A 27843-nucleotide genomic window follows, 5' to 3' on the forward strand; every position below is an offset into this window, starting at 1 on the left:
GTTCCGAGAAGAATCAGTCATAATGTGATACAAAACAACAGAGAAGCTATTCAGCCTTCTTTCAACATTGCTCTGTTCGTGCAGTTGCCTTGCCAGGCTGCTGAGCTCCCTGGTATGGATTTAGACTCGTACTCCTTGTCTGGCAGCAATTCAAACCCTGCTTATGGGCGACAGGATTTATACTGACCATACAGTAGCGTCTGTCTGTCTGTCTGTCTGTCTGTCTGTCTGTCTAGCTGTCTGTCTGTCTGTCTGTCTGTCTGTCTGTCTGTGTGTGTGTGTGTGTGTGTGTGTGTGTGTGTGTGTGTGTGTGTGTGTGTGTGTGTGTGTGTGTGTGCGCACACATGCGCTGTCAGTGAAAAGCTGTCACTGTTTAAAGGCACAGAGAGTGTGTCAGCACCTGGACATAATGTGTGTGTGTGTGTGTGTCAGTGTAAATACACACACTAGTCATGATTGAAGAGGGGCTTGAGACCAGTAAACCGCTGTCCCCACAAAGGAAACTTGAAAAGAAACCGTTTTCCTGCTGATGTTGTATAGATGGAGTTTACAAAGGGGGAGAACAAACTGAACAGAGACACAGTGCCCCCTGTAGACAAAAACATGCGTGTCCTCTGATGTTTGATTTAAAGAGCCCAGTACACGTCACAGATCACAATAATAATAACAAAACGTATCTTGATCTAATATCTCTGTCTTTGGCCTGTCCTGCAGGTGGAGAACTCCACCCTGAGCTCGAAGAGTGCAGCCCTCATGGCCCAGAACGCCCAGCTGCAGAGCCAGCAGAGCAGCGTGGAGGGTGAACGCGAGGGAGCTCTGAAGGACAAAGAGGAGCTGAGGTCCACCTACGAGCTGCTCCTCCGCGATCACGAGAAGCTGGCGGCGCTCCACGAGAGGCAGGCGGCCGAGTATGAAGCCCTGATCGGGAAGCATGGGGGTCTGAAGGGCTCCCACAAGAGCCTGGAGCAGCAGCACAGGGACCTGGAGGACAAGTGAGGCTGGGTTTAGGAGCACGGGATGAGCACCTGCTCACGTCTAATTACAGTTCATGTCTCATAACTTTATACACTACCTTGACCTTTTAAACATTGTCTTATGAGGTCAATATTAAACAACCATGCTGAGGAACTCGGAGAAACTGTAGATCCCCTTTGGATAATACAAATAAATGTGCTTTGTATTCCTTCTTGTCTTTAATGTGTGTGTGCATTTATGCATGCAGGTACAAGCAGCTCCTGCAGAGGAAGAGTGACCTGGAGGATCTGGAGAAAAATCTGAAGGAGCAGCAGGAAAAAATGGCGCTAGAGAATCAAACGCACCAAGCCACAGCTGACCAGTACAAACTGCTCAAAGAAGAAAATGATAGGTCAGATCAACCTGTATCAATATTTCTTTTTACCTTAAACATATTACAACATTTTAACGAGGTGACTCCACCATATGTTTCTATGAAATTGAAAAAGCCCCTTTTACATGCATGCATGTCTATATATTTAAGAGTCCTTCTGTTCTCTCCTCAGGCTGAATAATACCCATCGTCAACTGGTGAAGGACAATGACAATCTCCAGCTGGACCATAAGAACGTGAAGACCCAGCTGAACAGCGCCAAGCTGGACCAGACCAAGCTGGAGGCGGAGTTCTCTAAACTGAAGGAGCAGTACCAGCAGCTGGACATCACCTCCACCAAGCTCACCAATCAGTGTGAGGTGAGGAGACACCCATTCATCTTATCTTCTCTGTAATTTCCCATTATGTGTGTTTGTGTGCTACTTTGAAAGCCAGCTGTCTTTTGCCGGGTTTACCTCTTTTAATGTGTCATATTTGTAGAGACGACTTCTTAAGCCAGCTGTGTTGTGAAGGGGTTTTACCCCTTTTGATGAATCATATTTGTTGCTAAGCCAGGTGTCTTAGCATCTCTTTAATGTATCTATCCATGTCTGTGTGTTAGTTGTTGAGCCAGCTGAAAGGAAACCTGGAGGAGGAGAATCGCCACCTGTTGGACCAGATCCAGACTCTGATGCTACAGAATCGCACTCTGTTGGAGCAGACCATGGAGAGCAAGGACCTGTACCACGTAGAGCAGAGACAATACATGTAAACCTCTGATGATACGTTTCCTTTTCAAACGGACAGCGACCATGTCCCTGTCCGCAATTATTCATCTTTGATTATGGGATATTCTAAAGAAATTGTTTGCATTTATTTTGCATTGCATGCGTTTTCGTTCTTGTCTGTCTCGGTGGATCATCTCTCAATTCTCCACCAATCAGAGACAAGCTGAATGAGCTGAGGAGACAGAAAGAGAAGCTGGAGGAGAAGATCATGGACCAGTACAAGTTCTACGACCCCTCACCTCCACGCAGGTAAAAAAAACCCCGCTTCATCTAGTCACATGAGTAAAAAAATATTTTACAAAAACAACAAGAAACAACTTCTTGAATTGGTTAAGCTATTTTGTGTCAGTGACATGATCATGACTGGTAACGTCTCAATGTAAAAATGGCTCACGCCTGAATTCGAGTGACTCAAACAAGTCGGTGTATCATAGCGGACTCTGATCTTGAAAACTCAGTTTGCTTGTTGACTCTTATCTTTGAGGCGGGGGAATGGCAGAAAACACTCACACTGCAGCCTCCGGCAGAGCTGCATCAAATATTTATGGTCTGCAGAGCTTTTAACAGCTGTGCACCGCAAACATTTATGTGGAGATTTAGAGGCTGAGTACACACGGAACAAATTAAAATCCAGCCTTCATACTTCTTTTTATTTCATTATACATTGACTTTGTTTTCCAGTTTCTTTCCTCCTCTTGTTCCCGATTGGTCTCTCCGTCTCACTCGCGGCCTCGTCTCTCCTTTTTGTAGGCGTGGCAACTGGATCACTTTGAAGATGAGGAAGTTGATCAAGCCGAAGAGCCGGGAGAGGATGCGCTCTCTCACGCTGACCCCCTCTCGTTCAGAGTCTGGCGACGGTTTCCTGATGTTTCCCCAGGACAGCCAGGACAGCTCGTCCATAGGCTCTGGCTCCAACTCGCTGGACGACACACTTACACAAAAGAGGAGCAGCAGTGAGTACAAAGAAAAACAGATACACACACACACACACACACACACACACACACACACACACACACACACACACACACACACACACACACACACACAGATGTAGACCCAAGAATCAGAAGCAACTTGTCTCTCGTTGCTCAAGATAAAGACCTATAGAGACAAACACTTACCCGACCAAACAATGCACCATAAAAGTACCTTTGATTAAATACTCACACAATATTTCATACGCAAACGCACACGCTAAGAAAGCTGTGAGCAAAATAGTTGCCAACTAGTTTGATATATGCTGAATAATACTCTTTCACATAGACATAATAATAATAAGTCACAAACACACACAAACAAATAAACATGCTACTTGGTGTGTGTGTGTGTTGGTTTGTACGGGTGTGTACTGGTTGAGTGGTTGAATGGGTCTTTCCTCCCCTAACTGCTCCTTTGCTTCTTTATCTCTCTGCAAAGGGAGGCGAGGGCAGCAGCCCAATGCCCAGGTGCAGGGTTCCACCAATGGTATGGTGCGGATGGGGAGGGGGGGCGGGGTTTGTGACCCGACTGTTACGTCTCTCGGGGCATGTTTGTGTGAGTCCACTGTCTGTTTCACTCAGATGTCCTGGAGGATACGGTTGAGCTGCGCAGCACCGCGAGGTTGACTCTCAACCTCCAGAAGTGGAGGCTTTTCCTGTGTTTGAACAGTGGGTGCGCTTGATTTCTGTAACCTTGTGTTATTATGTAACACGACCATTAAACACTTGTAGTCCTAAGAATAGCGTATCTTTAGTGACACCACATTTTAAAAGGGGACTCCACCACTTTAACACGTCTGTTGACAGGTCTTGGGGAGTATAACTACATATGTGGAAAACGTCTTTAGTGGCTCCAGTGGGACCTGTGATACGTTGCTTCAACTGATGTCACTAGAGTCAGCATTGGTTGGGGCAGATGACTACAAGTTTGATTAGAATTTTAGAAAATGTGGTGGTGTGGAGTTAGAGAGAAGTGATCTTACCGACCTCTTTAGCCCGCTCCTCATCTCTGCTTGAGGCTAGCAGCTCGAGGCTACATTAGCGGCTTCGAACATAACAAGACTGAATCTTCCACCTGTCTGCAGTTGATTTGCATTGTGGGTAATGTAAGGGCCAGGTTTGGCGGGGAAGTAGAACATGTGGAGTGCGGTGCTGAATCAGAAGAGTACTCTTTCAACAGTGTTTGGACGTCAAGAATCAAGCGCATCTCATGTGGTTCAAATATTGGAAAACACTCTTTATTTCTGAGGCTCATTAGCTCGTATTGACAGAATGTCAACCTGCTGATCTGTGCAGTTCACCTGTAAATAACAAAGAAACGCCCTCTAGCGTAGCATCCAAGCTATTAAAAGGTGCAATTCGTTGTGGCTGACGTTCAGTCGATGCAAGTCAAAATCCTGGTTGTCTGGATTTGGTAGAAGAAATGCAATAAAGAATACGGGTTGTACTTGGGCTAGTAGGTTTACATCATCGAATTATCACGCAGGTCAGTTTGCTACAAGATTAACCTTTTAAAAATGAAAATATATGTGAAATAAAGAAGCTAGTATAATAAGTGAGTCAACTCTAACACACACATTTAAGCTATGATAAAGTAAAGTTAGTTATGTCTATGGAAACACTGCAGTCCTCCCTGATGCTGCCCTCTGACCTTTTCATTCTCCTGATTGCACCATTTAATATTCTTCATCCTCCGTGTTCCATGTCGGTGGTGATGTGTTGACAGTTGTGTTGTTGTGTACAGTATGTAATGCAGGTGGTAATGCAGAATGCGACGCTCATGACCATTAACATGAGAGAGTGGCTTGTGTGTGTGTTGTTGTGTGCAGATAAAATGTGTGTTTGTGTATTTGAATAACGTTTGTTTGCATAACGTGTCTCTGTACAGAAGTCTGCCCGTAACGTTATTATTCAGGATTTAAAGAAAGTGTGTGGGAGGCATTTCAGTCCATCCAAAAAGCTCTTGAACAAGCATTTAAATATTATAATTTATATATTTATAATAATGCTTGTAAAAAAAACAAAACCTCTTTGTTTTTTTTAGAGAATCTTTTTCAAGTCCATTACATTTATCTAACATATAAACAGTATTTCCATGAAATACTAAGAAGGAAGTGTATTTGTATAGATTAAAATGATAAATGAAATATGTTTTGTAATAATGTGATCCACCCTAGGTTCTGAGTCCTATATATTATTGTAGTGTTTGTGTCTATTGCATTGTTTGTCTTTTGTCCAGTTGAGTGTCCAGGAGCTCTCTCTCTGCATCTTCTCCCCTGGCTCTCTCCGTGAGAACATTAACCACATCCCTCTGTTCTGCCCTCTTTTTTTCTTTTGTTTTTCTTTTCCTCCACCTCACCCGGGCTCGTTCTATCGCTCTCTCTCTCCCCCTGGCTGTCCGTCCGTCTGTCTCTGGCTGCGCCCTCAGCTTTAAAAAGGTTGCCTTTCATGAGGAACAGATCCAAGGACAAAGACAAGGCCAAGGCCATCTACCGGCGCTCCATGTGTAAGACCTCCCCGTTAGCCGCCACCCGCTAGCCTTCCTCCGCCTCCTCTCCCTCTCATCGCCGCGCTAGGAGACACAAAGAAGGAACGGTCACTGATTTCATGGTGGCTGCAGTGTGATGGGGCGAGACGGCGACCGTATTGGCCGTCTCAGGTTTCAGTCACAGCTCTTAAACCTCCTCAGGCCTGCAGTCATTCATATTCCTGTTAACATTTCTAACAGGAATGTGTTATCTGATACATTTTAGAGACATCTGCACAGGATTTACCAACGATTCTAGTTTAAAACGTGATACACGGTCACCGTAGCCCCATGCTGCTGCATCTGGTGACCTCAGTGACTTGTCCTTCTAATTGTTGCCTAGTAACCCCTCACTCTCCGTCTCCTCCTCCGCCCTGCGTCTGCCACCTCCACTCCCTCCTGTAGAGCCTCTGCTTTCGCCAGTGTAGTGTCACTCTGTTCTCACTATTAGCAGATGAGTGAATGACACAAACTTGACTTACTTTGTCTTAAGGCAAAGATGCACAAAAGGAATTAGGGCTAACCTCAAAAAAGCAATAGTGCAAAAACTGATGTGACAAGTAAGATTTTCATCTTTCTGTAGATGTGTCTCTTGTTGTGTGATGCCGTTTCATCTCTCTTGGTCCTGAGTGTCATCTACCGAAGCCTCATCTGTCACTGTGGTCACTGTGGGAATCATTATGCAACAGGCAACCTATCGGGCAGCTTTGTCATGTGCTCTGTGGCTTCATTTTGATACCGTATGAAAAGCTCTATGTGTGTGTGTGTGTGTGTTTGTGTATGAGGGTGTGTGGTCAGGTGAGAGAGACTTCGGGTTTGCCTTTCATGCGCCTGTGGTGTGTTTGCCTCCATCTTTGATGACAGCATGACTTGAAAAAAAAATAATAATCACCAACCGCCTGATCGCCTCAACTCGCACTCACCATGGAGGACTTGAAATGGAGCCTCTACTCTCTCTCTCTCTCTCTCTCTCTCTCTCTCTCTCTCTCTCTCTCTCTCTGTATCTCTCTGTATCTCTCTCTCTCTCTCTCTCTGTATCTCTCTCTCTCTCTCTCTCTCTCTCTCTCTCTGTATCTCTCTGTATCTCTCTCTCTCTCTCTCTCTGTATCTCTCTCTCTCTCTCTCTCTCTCTCTCTCTCTGTATCTCTCTCTCTCTCTCTCTCTCTCTCTCTCTCTCTCTCTCTCTCTCTCTCTCTCTCTCTCTCTCTCGGTGTGCTGCATTTCAGATCTTATTCTGCTGACATGGACTTGCCTTGTTCTCACTCTGCTGCTGCTCAGAGCAGCTTTGCATGCCTCCATGCTTCTCCACCGTCTCACACGGCTCCGTAAACTAAGTGCATGAAGACGGTGGCCTTCTCAGATTATCTATCGCCTTTTCAAAAAAAGTATCTAAAGGATGACAAAGCAGCTGCCATCTTTATGCACTTTGAGTGATATTTTATAAATATTTTTTTCAATACTGTATCCTTGCACGGACCTACGGGCCTTGATTTCCAAAAAGGCTAAACTTGATTTCATTGTATTGAATATTAAATAGACCGTTTACTCTAATTACTCTAGTAGCCTGTAGGAGGCTACCAGTAATCCAAATAAGGGCTTTTTATGAAACTGTTCTTTAACCTGAGCCATTTTACATCCTCAACTGATTACCTGTAAATAGATACGAACGTCTTTATCACATTCGGTTAAAGTTAACAGTTCTTTTGGATACATAAAGCTGGATGGCTGATGTTTCCCGTCGTGGCCTAATTTCCATCCCTCCGTTGGTCCATTCAGCCATGAATGACCTGCTGCAGACCATGGCGGTGGCGGGCGGTCCCGGGGCTCAGTGGGCGAGCAGCATTGATAACCTGGACGGCGCTGAGGCCGGAGATGCCGGCATGACCGTGAGCAGCAGGCGCGGCGGCCAGCGCATGAAGGAGCTCGCCTTTTCCACCAACGCCATCGACTGCGCCGCCCTCACCCTGCCCAGTGCCGGGCACAGCCGGGCCAAGCACCGGCTTCAGGTCAAAGGTCAGGATGCTGGTTTTATTTGTGTGAGGGAAGGGAGAAACGTATATTGAGAATTTGACACTTTCTTCTTTTTTTTGGCGTTTACTCACAACATTTCAGGTGTGAGAAAGGATCTGCTGATCTGTTTTATATGTTTTATTTTGTATTCAGTAGACTGGACTCATTGGTGTGAAGATTCATTTGAAGCTGGTGAAAGTTTGTTACATCAAAGTGAAAGAAAGCAGCTGTAGCACCGCTCTTCTGTGTCTCTACAGATAATGCTTCCTGTGAAGATGTTGCCGGCTCCTTAGATGACCCCAAGACTCAAGGTAAGACTTGACATTAGGAAAGAAAAAGGTAATTTCAGCAGCCTCTTAATACCAGCCGGCCTTTTCAAACAAGGAATGAGAAAAGACCGGATAGCCCCCCCCCCCCCAAAAAAAAAAAGCAGGTCATGTCATCAGCAGTCCCACTGCTAATCTTTGGGCTGCCTTCCTGCACCTCGATTAAGCTTGATCTACAGTTGGAAAAGCAATTTTAGTGGAGAGCAAGAGAGAGAGAGATCAGCCTCCATTGAAAGTAGGATTGACTCTAATTCAGGCTTTAGGACGTTATCCAGGGCAGTTAATCTGCGGCCAAGCAGCTATTCATCAGTTCTGTGCCGCTCTAATGAAGATGACCCAGTTGTTAAACAGCCACTAAACTACTTACACACATTCCTGACACTTGAGCTAAGTCTACACCCTATTGCCATCATGTTGGTCTCCTAAAATATATATATTTTATTAGTTTTAATGCATTTTATACCTTTTTTTTATTATAAGTCGTTACACGGTTTTGCACTCTGCAGCTCAAATTATCGCAGTCTTGGAAAGAGACGTGTGAACGACTACAGTTCACACCACTAGATGCCACCAAACCCGACACACTGTGCCTTTAATACTGCTTTGCGTCAAAATACTAAGTGTACAGGACATTGGCAAAGCATTAGTGCCCAAACTGGACTCTACTTAGCTGATGACTTCCCAGAATGCACTCATAAAATCCAAATCATTATTGTGAGACCCAGTTCCCCGTACGTCTCACAGACTGTGTGTAAAGATACTGGTACATGTACGTCTCTAATGGCTGGAGGAAACTCTCACTCGCACACCGGACACTGCTTATAATGCATCAGCCATTAGCTCATCTTCTAGAGATGATATGTTTAAAGTCATTCATGGTAGTTTCAGATTCCTATTGTGTGTGTGTGTGTGTTTTATCAGGCCTGCAGGTGTGCAGCAGTGCTCTATGTCATCCTCCTGTTGGGCTGAGCGTTGTGTGCAGAGTGCCCTGTAGCATCTGTTGTAAGTGACCACTACTCGGCACTGAATCCCACTCTGGGCCGCAATGGGCTGGTTTCCTAGACGTGATAAGAACCGTGACAATGATCAGTAATTGTAATCGTTCATTTTAAATGGTGATTCGGTGTCACCCGTGACCTGCAAACCAGTTTGAAATGATTTCACGGTGCTTGGTTTCCAGCTGAAACTGTCCCTGTGAAGAGCGAGGTCACAGTGCCACCGCTTCATCTCTTTCCTTTCTTCCTTCTCAATTCCTGCTCCTCAGTTTCACATAAAGCCACCCATTTATTCTCTCCATTACTAATCTGTCGTCCGCTGTTGTTCAGTATTATCTCTTATCGGTTCCCATTTTCCGCTGAGGTGGGTTGGTCCTTGGATTTGGGTGTCCCTGTCCTCTCAGTCAGTAGTTTCTTTGTTTACTGACTGGACATATTGGTGCTGCAGCCTGGCACTGCGCCACCCTTCCTGTCCCTCTGCCTGGCATGTGCCATCTGCTGCCCCAGCAGGAGACGTTCTGTCAAACCGTCGGCGTTCACCTACGTGTTACTCCTTGTGTTAGTGCATGTCTGTGTAAGTGTATATATATATTCTAACTGTGTGTGTGTGTGTGTGTGTGTGTGTGTGTGTGTGTGTGTGTGTGTGTGTGTGTGTGTGTGTGTGTGTTCCCTCTTGTCCCTTACCCAGCCTGCAGACCCACCAGTCTCCATAGCAACAGGACCACCAGTAGTAATAGTAACAATAACTCCCACCTCACTTCTCCTCTGGAGGGCAAAGGTATGCTCCTCCTCCCCTTAACTCAACTAACCATGCTCACCTTCCTCCTTTGCTCCCTTTATCTTTTTCTTTCATGCCTTTACTCAAACCTACTTCAATGTGTCCTCCTGTGGAGTCCGTTTATCCTGATTTTAAAAAAAGTTAAGGGTTATTTTTTTTCTCTCCACTATAGGAAAATAATGAATTCTCTTATTCAAAATCAATATATAACAGTATGTCAGTATGTGGGAGGTGCACCGTTACTGCACCATGGATATATTTAATATTCAATGTTGGTTTTGATGTACTTACAACTGACAGCTTATTGAAACTTCAACACATTCCTGAAATCTTTCTCTTTTCTCTCATTCTCAAGTCATCAGTGACGTTATAAAAGGAGCAAATAACAAAGCAGTATATTACAGTGTTATGCATTTTACATTTCTCTTTTAAAATGACTACTACGAGTACTATATATTGTGAAAAAGTAGGCCGTGTAGGAGAAGCGTGATACTGATGCAGTTCCTAGTGGTGAGAGGAAAAAGGTCAATAAAGATCATAGATTACGTTCCCAGTGTTCTGATCACGGACTGTCTCTCCCACAGGCGCGTTGAACGGCAGCCTCAGCCGGCCTCACAGTGAGAGCAGCGGAGAGTTCAGCCTGAGTCTGGACCAGGAGGTTTGGTCCAGCAGCGGCAGCAGCCCCGTCCAGCAGCCCGCCTCCTCGCGCTTCTCCCACCAGAGCCCCCTGCAGCTGCGCAGGTCGCTCGACCCGTCCACCGCCGCAGGCAGCACCGGCCACACCCAGGTCACGAAGACGGGATCCCCAGCCAAGGAGGTGCTCTCCCTGCAGCAGTTCCTGGATGAGGGTATTGATCCTGCAGAGGTGAGGTTTCTAACCTGGTTATAACTGATGTGTAAGGTTGCTGTAATGATTTTGTTCGTTTAAAGTCGTCCAGATGAAGTAGATCAAACTTTTATGGAAGCAAAAGTCAAATATTTTTTAAAATCCAAATGCTGGATTCATTCAATCATATGAGGGATCCATTTAGAGCTGGAATTTAAGGTTATCATCATTAACACTTAATCTGCTGATTATTTTCTTGATAGTTTTATCTGTAAAACCTGAAAAATGAGCCCATCTTCAACTTTCTTCTTGCTTTTGTTTCTTTGCTCTGTCTTCTGCAGTCTGGCAGTCAGGAGAACCTCACCGTGGACTCTCCGCGCCTCTCCACCTCCTCTGAGCACGTGCAGAAAGAACGCCCTCCCACAAAGAGCCGAGGCATATTGCGCTCATCCAGTGGGAAGGCGGCGCCGGTCAGCTCTGATCGCCCGCCGAGAGCCGCCGGACAACCGGGTCGCCCGACCCTGCGTAAGGCGGAGAGCACCCGCGTGAGAGGCTCCGTCCCGCTCCGCTCCAGCCTGTCATCCCAGAGCAAAGCCACGTCCGTGTCCGGACGCCTGGACTTGGCTTCCTCCACGCTGCCGCGTGCCAGCAGCGTCATCTCCACCGCCGAGGGCACCACGCGCCGCACCAGCATCCACGACCTGCTCTCAAAGGACAGCCGGCAGCCGGTGTCCGTCGACGCTGCTGCTCCTCTTGCCTCCAAGGCTGGGGTGCGCTCCCAGCCTACAGCCAGTGAGTACCACCCCAACAGCACCAACCTAAAGGGACCCCTTACCGCCGCCACCCCCCTGCCCAAGTCACTCAGCCTACCTTGCCATAGCTCGGAGGATCCCGACCTCTCCACCCTCGAGTCTTTCCTCGGCCCTTCCTTCACCGTAGAGTCTGTGTTCATGGACTCCATCTTTAGTGAGTCGGTGGGCAAAAACCTCCCCTTCCTGTCTCTAAACCCCACCCTAGTCAGCAACATCAGTGGGTCTCCTGTTACAAATAAAACACACCCTCCTCCTGTCCCCGACCACATTTCTACCCAAAACCCGGATCCTTACAGCCTCTCAAATGGCCTCAAATCCAGCCCAGCCAGTCTGAAAGAGTCTAACGAGGGCCTTGATCCAAGTTGTGAGAATAATTCGGACCAGTCACTGAGCCCAGAGGACAACCAGTCTCTGTGGTATGAGTACGGCTGTGTGTGAATGTGACGGGGAGGTTGCGGCTGATCTTTCTACCAAACTCGACGTAAAGAGGGGAAAGAGAAAAGATGAATGAATCCTCTGCATGTATTTATTGGAGCACTATCTCTTTGTGGTGTTTTTGTTTTGTTCTTTTCTGTTTGCCATGGTGCCGATTAGTGAATCGATTTTATTTTTTTTAATTTATTTTTTTTGCCACCTCCTGTTTTCTGCCTGGTTCTTTTCTCTGAGGTGGGACTTTGATGAATGTTCTTTCATCAAACAGCCATATTATTGTTTCCTCATCAGATCTGTTTCACCGGCTAACACTATACTATTATCTGCCGTTGAGGGGTTGTTCTATCACAGTTTGAGGCTGACAGTGAGTAGAAATAATGGAGATCCAGGGAACTTCAACAAAATACCTAAACATCGTAATGTCAGAAGTAGAGCATTGTGGGATGTTTCACGTAGCTGCAGTGTCTTCATTACAAATCCAAACTAAGAGTTTTCAATGTGTCAGATAATAGATTCACTTTCCACTTTCTGTTCATGATGATGTCTTGATGATTTTCGGGTGACTGAGTGTCTTCTTCCCTGCTTTTTAACATCATCCACTAAATCGCATGGCTTTGTTCTGTCCAGCTTTAAAACGCTCATTTTGATTGCTGTGATCAAAATGGTTGTCATGTTTATCTTTTTTGTTTGTATTGACGTGGTGTATGGTCTGTTTCTGTACATTTGACACCTTTTTTCTGTATTTTGTTTTTTTTGCGTATTATAATTAATGGGACGGAGCATTTGCTCTGCAGGTTTTGTTCACGTGGGTCTTAACTGACGTCTTGGGCTGGTGACAAAATGATGACGCTTCATTCCTAAAATAATCTGAGGGAAGGGTTAGTTGGTTAAGGGGAAGTGAAGGTAAAGGAGGAGGACGTGGGTGATTATCATATTTTAGTTTTAGTCAGCCCTTATTGAAACAGGAAGTCAATATAGTAAGAGTGGTTTTCATTGGTCAGATTGTTTTGTGAATGAAGCTAACATCATTACTTTTGGTATCTGGAAACGTTCGTTTACTCATCCCGACGCACCACAAATTGAGAATGGATAATATCTGGTTATGTATCTTAGACTGGCTGACTGTACAGATTGTTGTAATCATTAAGTTATAATCAAAGACGAGCACAGCTTCCTGTGCCAATGCTAGTAGAACCGCCTGCCTCTCGACCCTTTATTTATTTCTGCTTTTGTTCTCTGTACTCGCTGGTCTGAAGTTGCTTTAATGTATTTATCTATATGCAGGTATAAGGTACGTTTGGTGTCACTGTCTACAGATGTAACATAAACATTGCCTTTGTCCTACAGATGTGGAGGGCAGAAAGTCTAAAAGCAGGAGCGGGGAGCCGCAGCAAAGCTGCTAAACCCTCGTCTGTCTGCTACCATGCTGCGAGCGCGTGGTGAGTGAGTGCTGCTCGAGCGGGAGGAATAGGGTTCGGGGTGGGGGGGGGGGGGGTTCGGTCTTGTCCCCATGGGAACCTAAAACATGGTGTAACAGATGTCGTCCATCCTGCCATGCCTTGCTTCTGTAAGCCCGTCCCCCCCCGTCACTGTCCTGTCCGTCGCTCCACCGTCCCCGTGGTGCCAAACGCCTGTTCACAGAGCCTGATGGGACCCTGGTCTGCATGGCATATGGGATGTTCAGCCATGTCGCTCTCAGTGGATGAAGCCTTTGCCTGTTTGTGTTTCCCCCGAATCTCCCCCAACAAGAGGAGTCCTTTGGCACCTCCCCGTATCCCTCCTCCACGATGCTCCTCGTGTTGTTGCTGAAGGTGGCTGATGAGTGTTTCCTCCTGGTGAAACAGAAGTTGGCCCTTTGCTGCTTGTTGTTGCTGCATGGCTTCAGTGTAGCGCTGAAATTCTCCCCCCCCCCCCCCCCCCCTTCGTGTTCCCTTGACAATGCATGTAGATCCAGGCTGGCTGCTTCCCTCTGTCTCCTCACAGATCTCACTGTCTGCTGATACAATTTCTGACTTTAAATCTTCTCTTTTTCTTCCGTGTTGTGTTCTCTGTTTCTTTCAACTTTCCCTCTTTACTTTCTAATCTGTCTATTTCTTCTTCTTCTTCTTCTTCTTCCACTCTCCTGTGCTTGCCTGGGTTTCAGAGAGAACGGTGGCCTTGGAGCTGTGTGTCTGAAGCCTAGTAGAGTTAATCTGCTGAGACCGTCTACAGTGAGAAAAGATTGTATATCCCAGTTTCCTCTCTCTTCCCTGTTTTTCTTTTTGTTTTAAACCCCAGGACACTTCAGTAGAGAAACGTGGCTTCCTTCTCTGTTTTCTTTTTCTTCCTTGAATCAAGGAAACCGAAAAATCCTAGAAAATGTTGCTGTGACAGTTTTTGTTTTCTATAAGGACTAAAGCTGTGGTAGATTGCACTGCCACGTGTCCTTCAGTGTGACAGACTGCTAGATGTGCACTAGTCTCTCCGGACTAAGATTAAGTGCCAACGTTCACACATCAGCCAAAAGGGCGATCTTAAAGCAGACCGATGACTCCATTTCGGATCTTCTGTGCAACTTCAAACTCAACCGGACCTTCTTTCTGCCATGATCATAAAACGTCTTTCTGTGAATGGGCAGCATGGACAACATTCAGTCAGGCTCATACAAAACATTTTTCAAAGCATGTCGGCGCCAAACATTTCAGACTATCACAATCTGCATGGAGCAATCAATCAGCCAATCACACCACTTCCTTTGTCCAGTCAGAGAGGAGGACAGCGATCAGCGGGGATTTGCCAAATGGACTTGAAGCCATGACAGCTGTGTGATTGACTGCCAATCATGAGTGAAAGGTTGTGTGACCTGAGAGAGACACTAATCATGGGAGTGTTCCAGGTCACCTATATTCGGCAGCCACGGCTAATGCCGACACACACACACACACACACACACACACACACACACACACACACACACACACACACACACACACACACACACACACACACACACACACACACACTCTGTTTATCTTAGCTTACATCATTGAAGTCTCACTAAACCATCTCATTTGTCGCTTCCCATCCTGCTGTGAAAAGGAAAACGACAGTAACGGCACACTACTGTGAACTTCATCCTTTCGCAGCATCGTGTATCTACTTCCTGAGAGGCCCTCAGCATAGGTGACCTGTGACCTGTCCAGTACATGCAGATTTCTGTTGCTGTGTTGAACATGATGGTGATGATGAAACCCAGTGTTTTTCCTCCTTTTCCACTTTTTACATAAATCCATTTGATGTAATTAAAATTCATCAAGACTACCGCGTGGCTCTTGTGTTTTTATATGCTGAACCCTCCCCAGAACACACGGACCCAAATGTTAATTTCAGGAACATATTGTGTAAAACACTGTCAGTCTATTAGGTACACCTGCAGCACCATCTACAGCTATTATTTCTACAGCCTACCTTGTTAGGTCTTCGTTTATATTCATTTTTGAGGCAAATTCTGCACAAACACCTCTTTAGATTAGAAGATACCAGATTGATTTGACTCACTTTCAAATACATTTTAGCAGAAACTGAGGACTTTGTATCCCATCATTACAAAGGAGTCTTTCAATGGCCGATATGAAGAGGAACGTTTACAGCAAGCAAAAACTGTTTCAATGCAAATATGAGCAGCTGATTGTTTTAGGACAGACTTAAAGAGATATTACAGTTCCATTGCTAACAAGCTCACTGCAAGTTTGATGAGACGCTACTTGCCTTGTAACGTTTAGGTTGATTTGTTTGGTCTTTGGCACTCCCTAGAGGTGGCTGTCAGTACTGCAGTGATAGTGAACTGATGGTAAAGTATAGTCTATAAATATGACTAAATATTGGTCTGTGTGAATGGAAAATCCTCAGCATAAGAGGGACAATCTTACTTTAAAACATACATTTAAAGACTTTTTTCCACCTCTTACACAAGAAAAGTATGTTTTCGATCAAGCTATGCCAAATGATAGAAATCAATATGAAATTTTTTCAATTTTCAAATAGTTTTAAATATCACATATAACCAGTCTATGCTGAATGTACGTTGAATGCATTGATATTCCAGTCTTGGACATTCTCACATTTAAAAGAAAACCACCATTTGCTCTTATTTAAACATACAATATTACACATCTTATGATATATATAGCATTTAAATATCTAAATATGTAATATAAGTATATTGTATTTATGCTTCATTTAAAACAGCTGTAAATAATTATACTTTAATAACATCCACCACACAAGGACATTTTTAAGCTGCAACATGAGAGAAACAGACACCATGTGTTGAAATGCTATATTTATTAAATACTCTTTCATTTTCTAATAAAGCTATGAAGAACAACCATCCAAACAAACACCTGATCGTTTTTAAATGTATGTTTATTAACTGTATGATCATGCAAAAAAATCCAGCATCCAAATGAAACTCAGAGTATAGACACGCGTAGCCCCTGTAGTATAAGGCTACGATGCAATAAACGTACTTACATACAAGCTAAGGCTTTTTTCTAATCATCGATGCATTTTACTGAGAGAGAACATCACTCGATTTGGATTTCTCAGACGGAGCCATTTCATGACCTCGAGGATGCAAGTAACATAGATTTCCATTTCTTTATCAAGAAAACAGTGAAAAATTACCAGAAAGTAGACATGCATATTTCCTCCATTTGTAGAACTGCATATATAGAGTTGATGTTTAAGATTGTGGTTTTTAAAATGATCCCTTTTTTTTCCAACATTCCAATGATCTTTTCTTCAGGTTCTGTTTTCACCTAATATATATATATAATGAGACATTTGCCAAAGTATTTTAACTATGGAGTTATTCAAATGTATATGAAGCAAAACAACAGACGGGACGTTACTTGATCTACTGTGAACCATGGTTCTCTTGTAGGTCGAAGCAGCGGACAGCTGAAGTCACTGTGTGTGAAGGCGAGCTTATTTTTGGTCACGTTTCCTATTTACATCAGCGAGACTTAAAAGTCGATATACCCTGTTATGTTTAATAATCTGTTACGTTACAATGGATCATTGACACTTCAGCTGAAGCAGGGAGGTCACTCTGTAGTCCTCTGTGTGAGCGAAGACCGGCCATATTTTTTTAATTTTATGAGTAAATAGACATAATTGTGACATAAAACTTCCTGCAGAATATTGACATTTAAATGCCAATGAATTTTTTTTGCACCAAAATATTGAACCCATATCTGGATTTGTGGTTTGAATTTCATGCAGAACATTTAAAACTTGATTTTAAGAATTTGTTTCAGGTTCACAAATTTAGACTCGTTAGTCACATGATCCAAGAAAGACAAGTTTAGATGAGTGACTGTAAACTCTGCACACATTCATTTTATATCACAATTTGTTTTTTACCTGGAAAGACTATGAAGTAAAATATTCTATGTATATATAATGTATATAAATCTGAAAATTAAGAATTCTGCAGTAATCCCCCCCCTGGGATAGATCGGAGGTGATTAAAGGTGCTCTGTGGAGTGTTCTTGCAAACAATGTTTCTGCATCGTCTTTATCTTTGAGGTCCAACAAACATGTTGAATGATTTCCTTCTCAAAAATAAATAAATTGCGTGTCGTCTCCGTCTGTAGATCAGTAGAATAGTGTGAGCTTTGGCAGGAATCTGTGTTACACCACACTGAAGAGCTTGCTATTGGTCAACTACTCCACAGGGTACCTTTAACAGGCTAGGAAGAAATATTTATTTCATGGTGTTTTATTCAGGCCTCTGAAATGATACCTGCTCACCACTGATATGTGGCTCGCTGCATCAACTGCCTGTTCTTCTGTCAAAATCTGTCAATTCTGAATCTATTGTCATGGCAAGAAAAGCACATGTGTAACTAACAACACTAATAATGTCTCCGTTCCATTAAGTATCCCAGAAAGTTAGTCTTTTTTTTTTTTTACAACTGGGCTTTTCTTTTGTCAAAATGTCTGCTGTAAAGATCAATTCTGGCTTCATATCGATAAAAAAAAATGCAATTTTCAACTTGATCCAACTGTCCAAATACTTCGGCAAACTGACGATGCGGCCGGTTGTTCCCTCAGATCAGTTCCCCGTCTTTAAGGTAAACGCGTAAAGTTTAACCGCGTCTTACTTTTCCATTGAAACATCCCCGTGACTGTGTGGAAATACACGAAGAAAAGCATCTCGTCACATCGGCGGCACCAACACGCAACTGAGCCCACAGCACAAACAGATCCACTTAAGAGCCATGAAAAAAAAACATCACATAGTTTCAGTAATGGTTCAACAACGCATCGTCGTCATGGTGCAAAAAGTGTGTGTGTGGTGGTGGGGGGGGGGCGACACAGTTTTCATGGCATGTCAGATGTGACACAGCACTCAGAAAGAAGCACAGCCGGTTGATACAGCAGGACGGGTCTCACATATGATTCACAAGGTTTTATTTATTTATTTTTAAAAATCTGCTCGACTGTCTCGGTGTAGGTACAAAGCCACGGCGTGCGACGCTTTGCGAGCGTCGTCGTGACCGCCGGCAACAGCCCGAGTAGAGCACGAGTTACTATGGAGCAGCGTAGCACAAACTCACACACACACACTCACAACGTTTCTACGACAGAGAAAAAACAGTGCTGTGAAGTTTAACCATTGACACAGAGATACGTTTAGTCCTCTTTAAAGGGAGACTCTCATGTGCTTATATGATGTTGTGAGTTCCAATATAAGTTGCCACAGGTGTGTGATAAGTGGTTTGGTCTTAAGGTTTCAGAGAGTGTGTGTGTGTGTGTGTGTGTGTGTGTGTGTGTGTGTGTGTGTGTGTGTGTGTGTGTGTGTGTGTGTGTGTGTGTGTGTGTGTGTGTGTGTGTGTGTGTGTGTGTGTGAGAAATAGGGACAGTAAAAAAGGGTTGTGGCAGTCTCCCAAATGTTTCTTACAGTTCTGGCTTAAACGACTATAAAAATATCAACATCAAAACACTAACAACCATTACATTTACAACAGAAACGGTGACAAAAAGGACCAAATCCATTGATTGCCATCAGCGAAGGTCCCGCAGCCCTCCAGCTGGCAGAGCCCTCTTCCCATCATGCCCTTTTTTTAGTCTAATCCTTCAGCTGCATTCCCTTTTTAAAACATGCTTTTTTTTTTTTTTTTTTTAATAATTCCAGGACTCCACACAGAAGTACAGCAAGCCAAGACGGACAACACACGATTGTTAAGAACACAATTTAGAACAAGAGACAGGCATAAGGGTGACATCATCATTACACGGCGAGTTGCTACTTGGACAGTAATAGGACTCTAAGCGAAGGACGTGGAGAGTATAAGTGGCAGGAATGATGGAAGTAGAGGGGGAGAGGTTGGGTGGACGGGGGAAAAAAAAATAAAATGTTGGCGAGCGTAACCTGAAGTTGCAGAAAGGTTCGCTCCCTCTGGAGAGCGAACACAACAGCATTGAGTCCTAAGTGTCTGTGCAAAAACAGTACAGGCCATTAGATAGTTTAAATATTTCAAGCTTCACGTCAAAGATACACAAAAAAACTGGATGAAAGAAAAGTACAAAGTTGCCGTGAGAGTGTGCGTCCATGCTTTCAGATTAGGTAGTTTAGAGACGAGAGGAGCTTCAGACTTGGATGGATGGCGCCTCTCAGTGTTCAACTCCATCACTGCAGGGCAGACAGATGGAGGCCTTCTGCAACTTCAGGACGAGCTGGCCTGGACACGTGTCAGGTCTAAAGCTCAGGAGAGGCTTAACCATAAAGGCTAGAGCGTAGGGACCGTGTGTGTGTGTGTGTGTGTGTGTGTGTGTGTGTGTGTGTGTGTGAATATTTGTGTTGGTATTTACACCTCGGGACCTCAAGGCAAAAATAAAATAAATACAAAATAACACACATGCTTAACTGGCTTCCCTACACCCTGAAAATAGATCCTGTTTCCCCCTTTTCTCCCATTTATACACAATTCTATCAAACTAAATTGCCCCTTTTAGATTAAGATTTATCCTTTTTCAACAACCCCTTTACAACTTTGTGCAAACCGAACACCTAAAATGGATGTTGAATTCTGATATTAAGTTGATATTAGTCGCTCTAGTTCCCATAAACCCAAGCCAGATATACCCGTGAACTGTAAAACAAACAGTAATTCTAGTAGTGGACATTCTGCTGCGCTCTACAAAACAAAACATAAATCACGTTTTTCCAATATTATACTTGCTGCCCCCGTTCTATTCACTATGTGTGTGAAGTGTACTTTTTTCTGTTTATAGAACAGTTGTAATACTTTTCCTGATAGCAGACAAAACAGACGGGGGAAATAAAGGCCATGGGAGACAAAGACCAGGACAGCATCGCCCCTCTGTCGCCACCAGAAACATGCACCATCTGCAAGAAGGGGCTGACGTCCGCCGGGCCCGGACATCACATAGCTAGGGTTGGACTGGATTGGTGTTGGTCTGTGTGATCGCTCTTTCAGGCAAAGCTTTTGAAATCGGCTTCTTATTTTTTTTGTTTAATTTATAATGTGTTTTCGCCCACTTTTATGTTTTTACAACTTTCCAAGCAGCTTCTTCCTGGTCAGGATCCAGGCACCAATCCGACCACGGAGATAAATGCTCCAAACAGCTTTAGAGTTCAGGCAAAGCTGGAGGAGGAAGAACGCAAAAGGTTAGCGGGAAAAAGTTGCACTAAGTGTATCGAGCAATGCAGATGGTTTAGGATTTATATGTTGAGGTTTTGAGATATCAGTCACTGGAGGCTAAGGAATGACAAAAGAATTAACAGCAACATAAAAAGGCCATAGAAAAGCCATATAAATGTAACTTAAAAGGCAGATATAGTATGTCATGAAAATGACAATACAATGTCACAAAAGAGTCATAGTAGAGTATGTCTTCAAAACGTAATTGAAAAGTATGGTATTCCACAAAAATGTCATAAAAAGTCAAAGCATAGTATACAAATAAAAAAGTCATAATATAGTATGCCCTAAAATGTCATACAAACATGAAACGGTTAGTATACACTGACAGTACACAGTCACAGTGATGACGTGATGAAAAGTATAAAATAGTATAGTCTGGCAAAAAAATAATATAAATATGTCCTAAAAAGTCTAATATAGTATGTTGAAAGTCATAAGTCATAGTTCAGTATTTCAAAATTAAAATAAAAAATCTGAATATAGTACGGCGGAAAAAAAACATTTTCTTAAAGTCATTTAAGAGATACAGTATAGTATGTTTAATAAAGTGATGTTATAGTATGTCGGAAAAAGACAAAAAAATTCATAGTATAGTATGTCCAAAAAAAGTCATTAGAAAGTCATAGTACTGTATGTTCAAAAATCTCATTAAAAAGTCATAGTAAAACATGTCCAAAAATATCATTCCAGTGTGTCCAAAATTCTTTAAAAAATATATATAGTATGTGTCAAATGAGTCTGCCGTGAAGTCATGAAAATTATACTATAGTAAGTTGTTACAGCTGTCCCTGAAACCTCTGCTTGTGTAACATTTCTACAGGTTTTCTTTGCATCTGCCAAGTAGGACGTGTGGCTTCCTGTCCTCACTTGGCTTCAGCCAGGCACTGCCCGTCGCCCTGAGGTCCTGATCGGAGCGACACTCAACAGCGAAGCAATCAAGGACATCCGTCATAAATAGCTGGTCGGATCGGCAGTCGGGCCTTTTGTGATTTTCCTGGAACAGCTCGTCACTGTGTCTCCCATTAGTGTGTCTAACAGGAGTATTGAGGCTTTTGTGTCTAGAGTTGAGGCCCTTGTTGATTGTCTGGAGACTGAGCCAGTTACAGCTGTCGAGTGAGACAACTGATTGCACACCCTGAGTAGCTTTCTGTTTAGACACAGTAGGTGCAGCGGTGCTGTTTTGACTGTTTTTGGCAAGATTTAGTTCTATTAAAGTAACGTTGGCAGTGACTCTTACTTTAAGAGTCATCGTTTTGGTTATTTAGATTAATTTGTGTTGAACAGCAGCCACAGGCCTTATTTCCCTTTTGTAGTTTTCCTCTTCATTTGTGTCTGTAAACTAAATTCCTTGTCAATAAATAACTTTATTTTAACAATTTCAACTGGTTGTATGTTGTCTGTCCTCTCCCTAGCGAGCTGGGTTGTAACATTGTGATAAAATGTGATAAAAGTCATTAAAAAAAAGTTAAAGTATAGCATGCCATGAAAAAAAAAATCATGAAAAACATGTCCTTGTATATCATGTCACAGAAATATCTTTCAAAAGACAAAAATGTGCCAAAATTCATTGTATCGAATTTCCAAACATCGAAAAAGTAATGAAATGTAAAGCCAAAAAGTCAATAAATGTTGTAAAAAAGTAGAAAAAATGTGGTATTAAATAGTCACAATACAATGACTTTTTATGATTTTTTTTGTTGAAAATATTAAAATATTAGTATGTCGAAAAAATGTCATAGCATAGTTAGTCATAAATGTGTTATAAAAGTCTTATACTATATGTCATGAAAAAAGTAAAAAGAAAAGCCATTTGAGTACGTCGGATGGGAAAGACATTTTGTTTCCTGTTCACCTCTAAATCATACGGAGGTTCCCTGAATTGGCAGCGAGTCATTAAATCTCCTGGTCTATGACAATCCTTACACGCAGCATGAGGCTCTTACTGCGCCCTACAGGGTGTCATAACAGTGAGGCGTTGTCACCCTACCTGGGCCTGGGTTCTCAGTTCACTGCAGGGGTGCAGCCGGTGCTCCTGAGCAATGGAAGTGCACGTTGAGCCATTTGGCATCGCGGCGATGCCACACACGCGTCTCCTCCGACTGGCAGGAGCGCGGCCGGCCTTGGCCGTCCATGTACTGCGTCAGGCGGATGTAAGCGATGCAGGCGGCATCCTCGCCGATCAGATGGACGTGGGGGTTGAGGATGGTGGTGTGCACCGGCTTGCTGTTTTTACTCAGCACTGTGGGGATGGAGAAGTGCGGTTCAGCAGTTGTAAATGGACTTCTGATGACTGTCGGGTGTCAAAGGGTATTTGGCATATTACATGTCAATGTACAGTTACAGGTCGGCCGCTTCAAATGACAAGAGGAGCTATTAGATAACTGAGGGATGTAAGTGAAATCATAAATGTAATGGGAAAAAAATACATATTTTCATGTTTCATTCAGCATGATAGTAGGCGTGTTTGGAAATACTAAAATCTCCACTTGAACCTTAAAGTTGACACTGCCTGTTTCTTTCCACAGCAACACTCATTAATCTGTATTTCCCCTCCAATTCTATGTCGTAATTTAGATTTTAGAAATAAAAAACAACACCGAGCAACTTACGGTTCTCAAAGTAGAACTTGTGAAAGTCCATGCCCTCCACCAGGTTTCCAAGAGCCTCTGGCTCAAAGGAAGTCAGTCCAGGGTCACAGATCCTCCTGTGAGAGGACAAACAACCACAACAGAATTTAAGAATAACAACTGATCCTGCACTGAAGAATGTGGAAAACTAAATGCTGCAGAACAGATTACATGACTTTTACAGCTTTCAAAGTGTGTTCATCCCAAAAACAAGCATTGTACAGTAATGAATGCATTTCACAGGGGGATCAATTAAGAGTTTTTGTTGTGTTGGGAATGACAAAATGTCTTCAAAAAGACTTTAAAAGGCCGTTTGATTTGCATATGCAAACTTACGTGTAAGCCTCGAAGTCCCCATTGTTGATGGCTTCAATCAACTGCTCTGTCATCTTTATTATCTCCTGTTTACGAGCTGAAAATAGAGAGACGGAGAGGAGGAGGAGGAGGAGGAGGAGGAGGGCGAAGACAAGCAGAAGAGGTTCAAGACCGTCAGAAATCATTCGGAAGCTGAACATAGAAACCTCGTGTTCTGCCTCAACTTCCTTGAAACCTCTGACATTTGAAATGAGTTCATCACATGGGCACTGCCTCTGGTAGTGACAGTGACATTTGAAGTCAGCCTGTACAAAACACACCACGATGTCCACGATTCATATTCAAGACAACATCAAGGGAATTTGTAACACTGACACCTGAGCGTAACCCTTTAATGGTCCCACCCAGAAACAAACAATGGATGTTGTTCTTCACATTTCTTAGTGAAACAGTCGTGTGTTCTGTCAAACCATCGCTAACATTTGGACACAACGTTGAGGCAGGAGTTGCATTGCCCTCAATGATGAGTGAGGTTTGTCAATGTCCTTTTTGTGAGTTGAATAATTATTACTATTATTAAACATGATCACTCAATGTATTTTTTTTTCCAAGATCATTTTCAAGATATTACAGCTCGAAATATGGGTTGGGAAGACCAATAAAATAAAAAAAAATTAAAAACTAAGATGACTGCAACTCTAAATATATTTCACTGTGCGTGCGCACACACACACACACACACACACACACACACACACACACACACACACACCAATGAAATGCACTGCAATTTATGAATTTAAAAAAGACTAATTCTTTGGGAGCAGGGCCAATAATTACTCAAATTCAGAGAATGTGGCATAAATTCATACAGCAGAAATTCTGAGATTTGGGCAAAAATTCATTAGCACAACATCACACCAGAAATGCACAAACTGCATGCGCGCACGCACGCACGCACGCACACACACACACACGCACACACACACACACACACACACACACACACACTGAACATGCAGCTGCGGAGCCAGCAAAGACAGCTTACAAACCCTCCACACCTGCATGTACCTCTGTGTTCATAAATCCTCAAACTTTCTGCCATCAGGCGCCACAGAAAGTTAGAACAGACGGTATGAACACTACTTCGGGAGCCTTTGCACAAGCACTGCACAACCTGCCTGGCACTTACTCTGCTGCAGGTTGCGGCTGACGCCTGCGGGGGGCGCCAGAGCGGACTCCGGTTCAGGACCGAGACAGGAGCTCTGAGCTGGACTGGTCTGAGGGACACTGGGGCTGCTAGCAGCCTCCTGCAGGGGACCGGCTGCAGGCAGGCACAGTCATCCCAGTAAAATAAAGGTATATTTAGCAGAGCTGACACGCCATGTATACAACTATATGCACAGCTTATAAAATGGTTTATTCTGCACAAAGTATACGAAGCAGTTATTGTAGGCAATCAGCCTCCAGACACTGAGTGTAGAGACTGAGCAGTAGCTTGTAGGCAGGCCTGGGTGCCAGTAGATGGCAGCACAGGAGGACAGAGGGGAATCAGTGCAGTACGTTGGTGGAAAGAGTGGAGGAGAAGGGAAGCTTGTTTTGCTTGCAGGGTAGATTTGTTGTTGGTTAAAGGGTCAGGACACAAAGAGGAGAGCAGACAGGCGAGTCAGCTAAACTGCTGCCGACTTACAGGTAGGTGGTGGGCAGCGAGGAGACAGGGTCTGGGTCTGTTCCTCAGTGGTGCTGCACTGGCTTACCACTGCACTGTCTGAACCAGTAGACTCACAGGCAGCCACTGCCGCCCCCCCCCCCCCCCCCCATCAGAAGACAGACACACAAATACAAACAGATGCACACTGGCAGTGAGCTTACTATCTTAAGAGTCCTCACTCTTCAGAAGTGAACCGCTTTGTCATTTAATCGATTGTTTTAATCTGTAAGATGCCAAAAAGTAGTAAAGTAAAGTAGCTGCAACTAGTTTGATAATTGATTAATCACAAAATGCCAAACATTTTATAGTACCAGCTTTTCAAAAATGCAGATTTGGTGCTTTTCTGTCATTTATGAGAGAAAACTTTGGGTATCGGATATTTAAATGCATCTCCTTGGGCTGTGGAAAACTATAACAGGCATTGTATTCTGATATTTTATACACAAAACGATTGAGAAAATGATCAGCAGATTAATGAATAATATAAATAATTGTTGATTGCAGCAGCCCTAACCACGAGTTCCCACAGCTCTACGAGTCATCTTCAAATGACCTGCTTCGTCCGAGCACAATCCAAAAGCATCCCGTTTTAATTTACGTTAAAAAAAAAAAGGCAGAGAGAAGATTTGGGAATAGATTTACTCATCAGAACACGCTTAAGAAAGCCCCATCAATACAGAGCAGTGAGGCAGAAACCAACTGCACACACAGACCAGCTGATTCAGACACCAGAGAGCAAGAAACAAATAAACTGGACAAGCAAACCCGATGAAACCAACCCTCTCAGGTCCCGTGTGATCCATACTCAATAACCTTCAAGAAGCTCTAGTGAGGTAGTGAGCGAGGAGTTTAGTGTGAAATTAACCAATTAGAACCTAACAGTAAGTGTTAATTTACACCCAAACGTAGGATCAGCTGATGCAACAAGCTGCAGAAAACGTGTGAGCTGCAGAATTGTTTATATCAAAAAGACGTTCTGTGCTTCATCTTGGAGAACTTTCCTTCACTCTGATTTTCTACATAGAGGAGTTTAAGCATCCTCGCACTGTTTGAGTTAGTACTAGATAAGTTACATTCACTTAGCATGCAACCCATGCATCGAACAGGAAGTTGTATGAATGAGTGCGCTCAATTTCAGGGAAACTCAGAACAGCCTCTCGATTGCATGTCAGTGATTATCCGCCATAAGATCAAGGACTGGTAAACCCACAGAAAGCTGCCTTAAGTAACTGGATTAACTTTTTCCTGGCGGTGGCTCTGTCCTACTTCATTCACCTGCAAACATTAAAAGGGACATCCCCTGAGCTGAGACGACTAATTAAAGGCTTAAGTGGCGTGTGATGCTGGCATGCATGCGCTCATGCACACCAACAATGAAAATGAGGCATAGAGGTTTTGGCGTTGGGCTTTGGAAATGGAAACGACAGCAAAAGTATATCGGTCTCCATACAAGCAACGTATTTACATCCAACTCTTCACGTCAAATTTGTCTTTACTGCGATGCTTGAAGGAGTCTGTCATATTTCAACCACTAATCTTACTGGATCTCCAAGCCTCCGATACCTTGAGTTGACAGTTGCCTCTAAGCCTCTACCCAGTAGCCATGCATCACCTCGAATACAAAGCGAAGATATATATTGTTATCTTTCTCAATCAACACAATGACAAAATATACAGTGAACAAAGAGAGACATGCAGAGTAGGTGAAAGTTGGATAAGTACCTTTCCTACCTTTCATCTCCTCCTCTTCTGTGTTGTTACAGCTCTCTGTGGAGCCCTGTCAGACAGAGAGGTTAGGGAAAGAGGGGAAAGATGGATGATGGGGGGGGGAGAAGAGAAACAGCAAGACAAATCATGTTTTTAATAAGAACGTGAGACGGGGTTGGGGAGCTTTGGACACCTCGCCCATATGGACACAAAGACAACCTGACGGACAGATGGACAACCCCCTCCCAGGAGCACAAACCAGCCAGGACAGCAGCGAAGGGGAAGCGCAGAGAGCCACACGTATATGAGCAGCAGAGTGTGTGGGCAATCTGTAATCGTGTGACTAATTGTGACAGGAAGGAGTTTGTGGGTGCATGATAAGTGTGGAACCGCCCCCCGAGAAGAAGCAAGTCTTTGTGAAAAAAGTGTCAATGTAAAGATAATTGTGTAACAGCACTGGCATTTGAATGTCTAGTGATGCTAGTATTTTTCAACAGCACAAGCAGCATGGTGGAGGGTTCCCATTTTAGTCAGAGGTCAGAGTTTCTGAAGATATACTTTTCACAGTTTGCATTCTTTCTGGGTTTCCCAAAGTGTTTTACAGTCGAGGCGCCTCACCGGATAGTCAATGCATGCTTATTTTTAGTGCTTACATCGTTTCATTTTGATAAATAATATTTGACTATTTAGGCTCATGTTTCATAACCACTGTGTGGTGTAGCAGTGCTGCTTCATCACACAGCAAAGGCCACATATGTATTAAAACAGTCAAGTTAATGACTTAGGGTGGGGGAAAATGAATTTCATCTAAGAATAAAGACTTTTGCATTTTTTGTTTTTGTAAAACTGGAGCTTGTTATCGTTGAAGTCACTGATAATTGAGAAATACTAAACTATTTTTTAGTAAAACGTGTTTATTTGTGCAAGTTTATCAAGAACAATAGTTTATTTGAAGATGTTCAGTC

The 27843-nt window shown here is 43.5% G+C and overlaps 2 protein-coding genes across 35 annotated transcripts in view; one reads left to right on the forward strand and one right to left on the reverse strand.

Moving 5' to 3' along the window:
* ccdc88ab (coiled-coil domain containing 88Ab) overlaps nucleotides 1-15101 on the forward strand; it is a 64901-nt gene extending 49800 nt beyond the window's left edge. Inside the window, exons 24-38 of one of the 6 annotated variants that reach the window (XM_068719061.1) lie at nucleotides 715-992; nucleotides 1223-1366; nucleotides 1521-1707; nucleotides 1950-2095; nucleotides 2272-2364; nucleotides 2866-3068; nucleotides 3535-3582; nucleotides 5524-5601; nucleotides 7399-7635; nucleotides 7890-7943; nucleotides 9642-9731; nucleotides 10316-10596; nucleotides 10899-11349; nucleotides 13149-13240; nucleotides 13945-15101. In XM_068719061.1, coding sequence (XP_068575162.1) covers nucleotides 715-992; nucleotides 1223-1366; nucleotides 1521-1707; nucleotides 1950-2095; nucleotides 2272-2364; nucleotides 2866-3068; nucleotides 3535-3582; nucleotides 5524-5601; nucleotides 7399-7635; nucleotides 7890-7943; nucleotides 9642-9731; nucleotides 10316-10596; nucleotides 10899-11349; nucleotides 13149-13204 — 2346 coding nt within the window. In that variant the 3' untranslated portion in view covers nucleotides 13205-13240; nucleotides 13945-15101. Of the gene's footprint in view, nucleotides 1-714; nucleotides 993-1222; nucleotides 1367-1520; nucleotides 1708-1949; nucleotides 2096-2271; nucleotides 2365-2865; nucleotides 3069-3534; nucleotides 3583-5523; nucleotides 5602-7398; nucleotides 7636-7889; nucleotides 7944-8879; nucleotides 8961-9641; nucleotides 9732-10315; nucleotides 10597-10898; nucleotides 13241-13944 lie in introns of those variants that run through there. The other 5 variants (XM_068719032.1, XM_068719068.1, XM_068719054.1 and 2 more) reach the window with 5 other exon arrangements.
* Nucleotides 15102-16187: 1086 nt separating this feature from the next.
* The window catches only part of LOC137878695 (calcium/calmodulin-dependent protein kinase type II subunit gamma), a 61827-nt gene continuing 50171 nt past the window's right edge, over nucleotides 16188-27843 (reverse strand). For 12 of the 29 annotated variants that reach the window (XM_068719214.1, XM_068719189.1, XM_068719121.1 and 9 more), the window contains 6 exons: nucleotides 26903-26948; nucleotides 24653-24784; nucleotides 23482-23557; nucleotides 23128-23222; nucleotides 22506-22757; nucleotides 16188-20458 (listed from right to left, as the gene is read on the reverse strand). In XM_068719214.1, coding sequence (XP_068575315.1) covers nucleotides 22525-22757; nucleotides 23128-23222; nucleotides 23482-23557; nucleotides 24653-24784; nucleotides 26903-26948 — 582 coding nt within the window. In that variant the 3' untranslated portion in view covers nucleotides 16188-20458; nucleotides 22506-22524. Of the gene's footprint in view, nucleotides 20459-22505; nucleotides 22758-23127; nucleotides 23223-23481; nucleotides 23558-24652; nucleotides 24785-26893; nucleotides 26949-27843 lie in introns of all 29 variants that reach the window. The other 17 variants (XM_068719274.1, XM_068719258.1, XM_068719217.1 and 14 more) reach the window with 2 other exon arrangements.

Source organism: Cebidichthys violaceus, unplaced genomic scaffold, assembly GCF_023349555.1.
Source record: "Cebidichthys violaceus isolate CVI_PGR_0920_01 unplaced genomic scaffold, fCebVio1.0.p SCAF_10, whole genome shotgun sequence".
Classification (NCBI taxonomy): Eukaryota; Metazoa; Chordata; class Actinopteri; order Perciformes; family Stichaeidae; genus Cebidichthys; species Cebidichthys violaceus.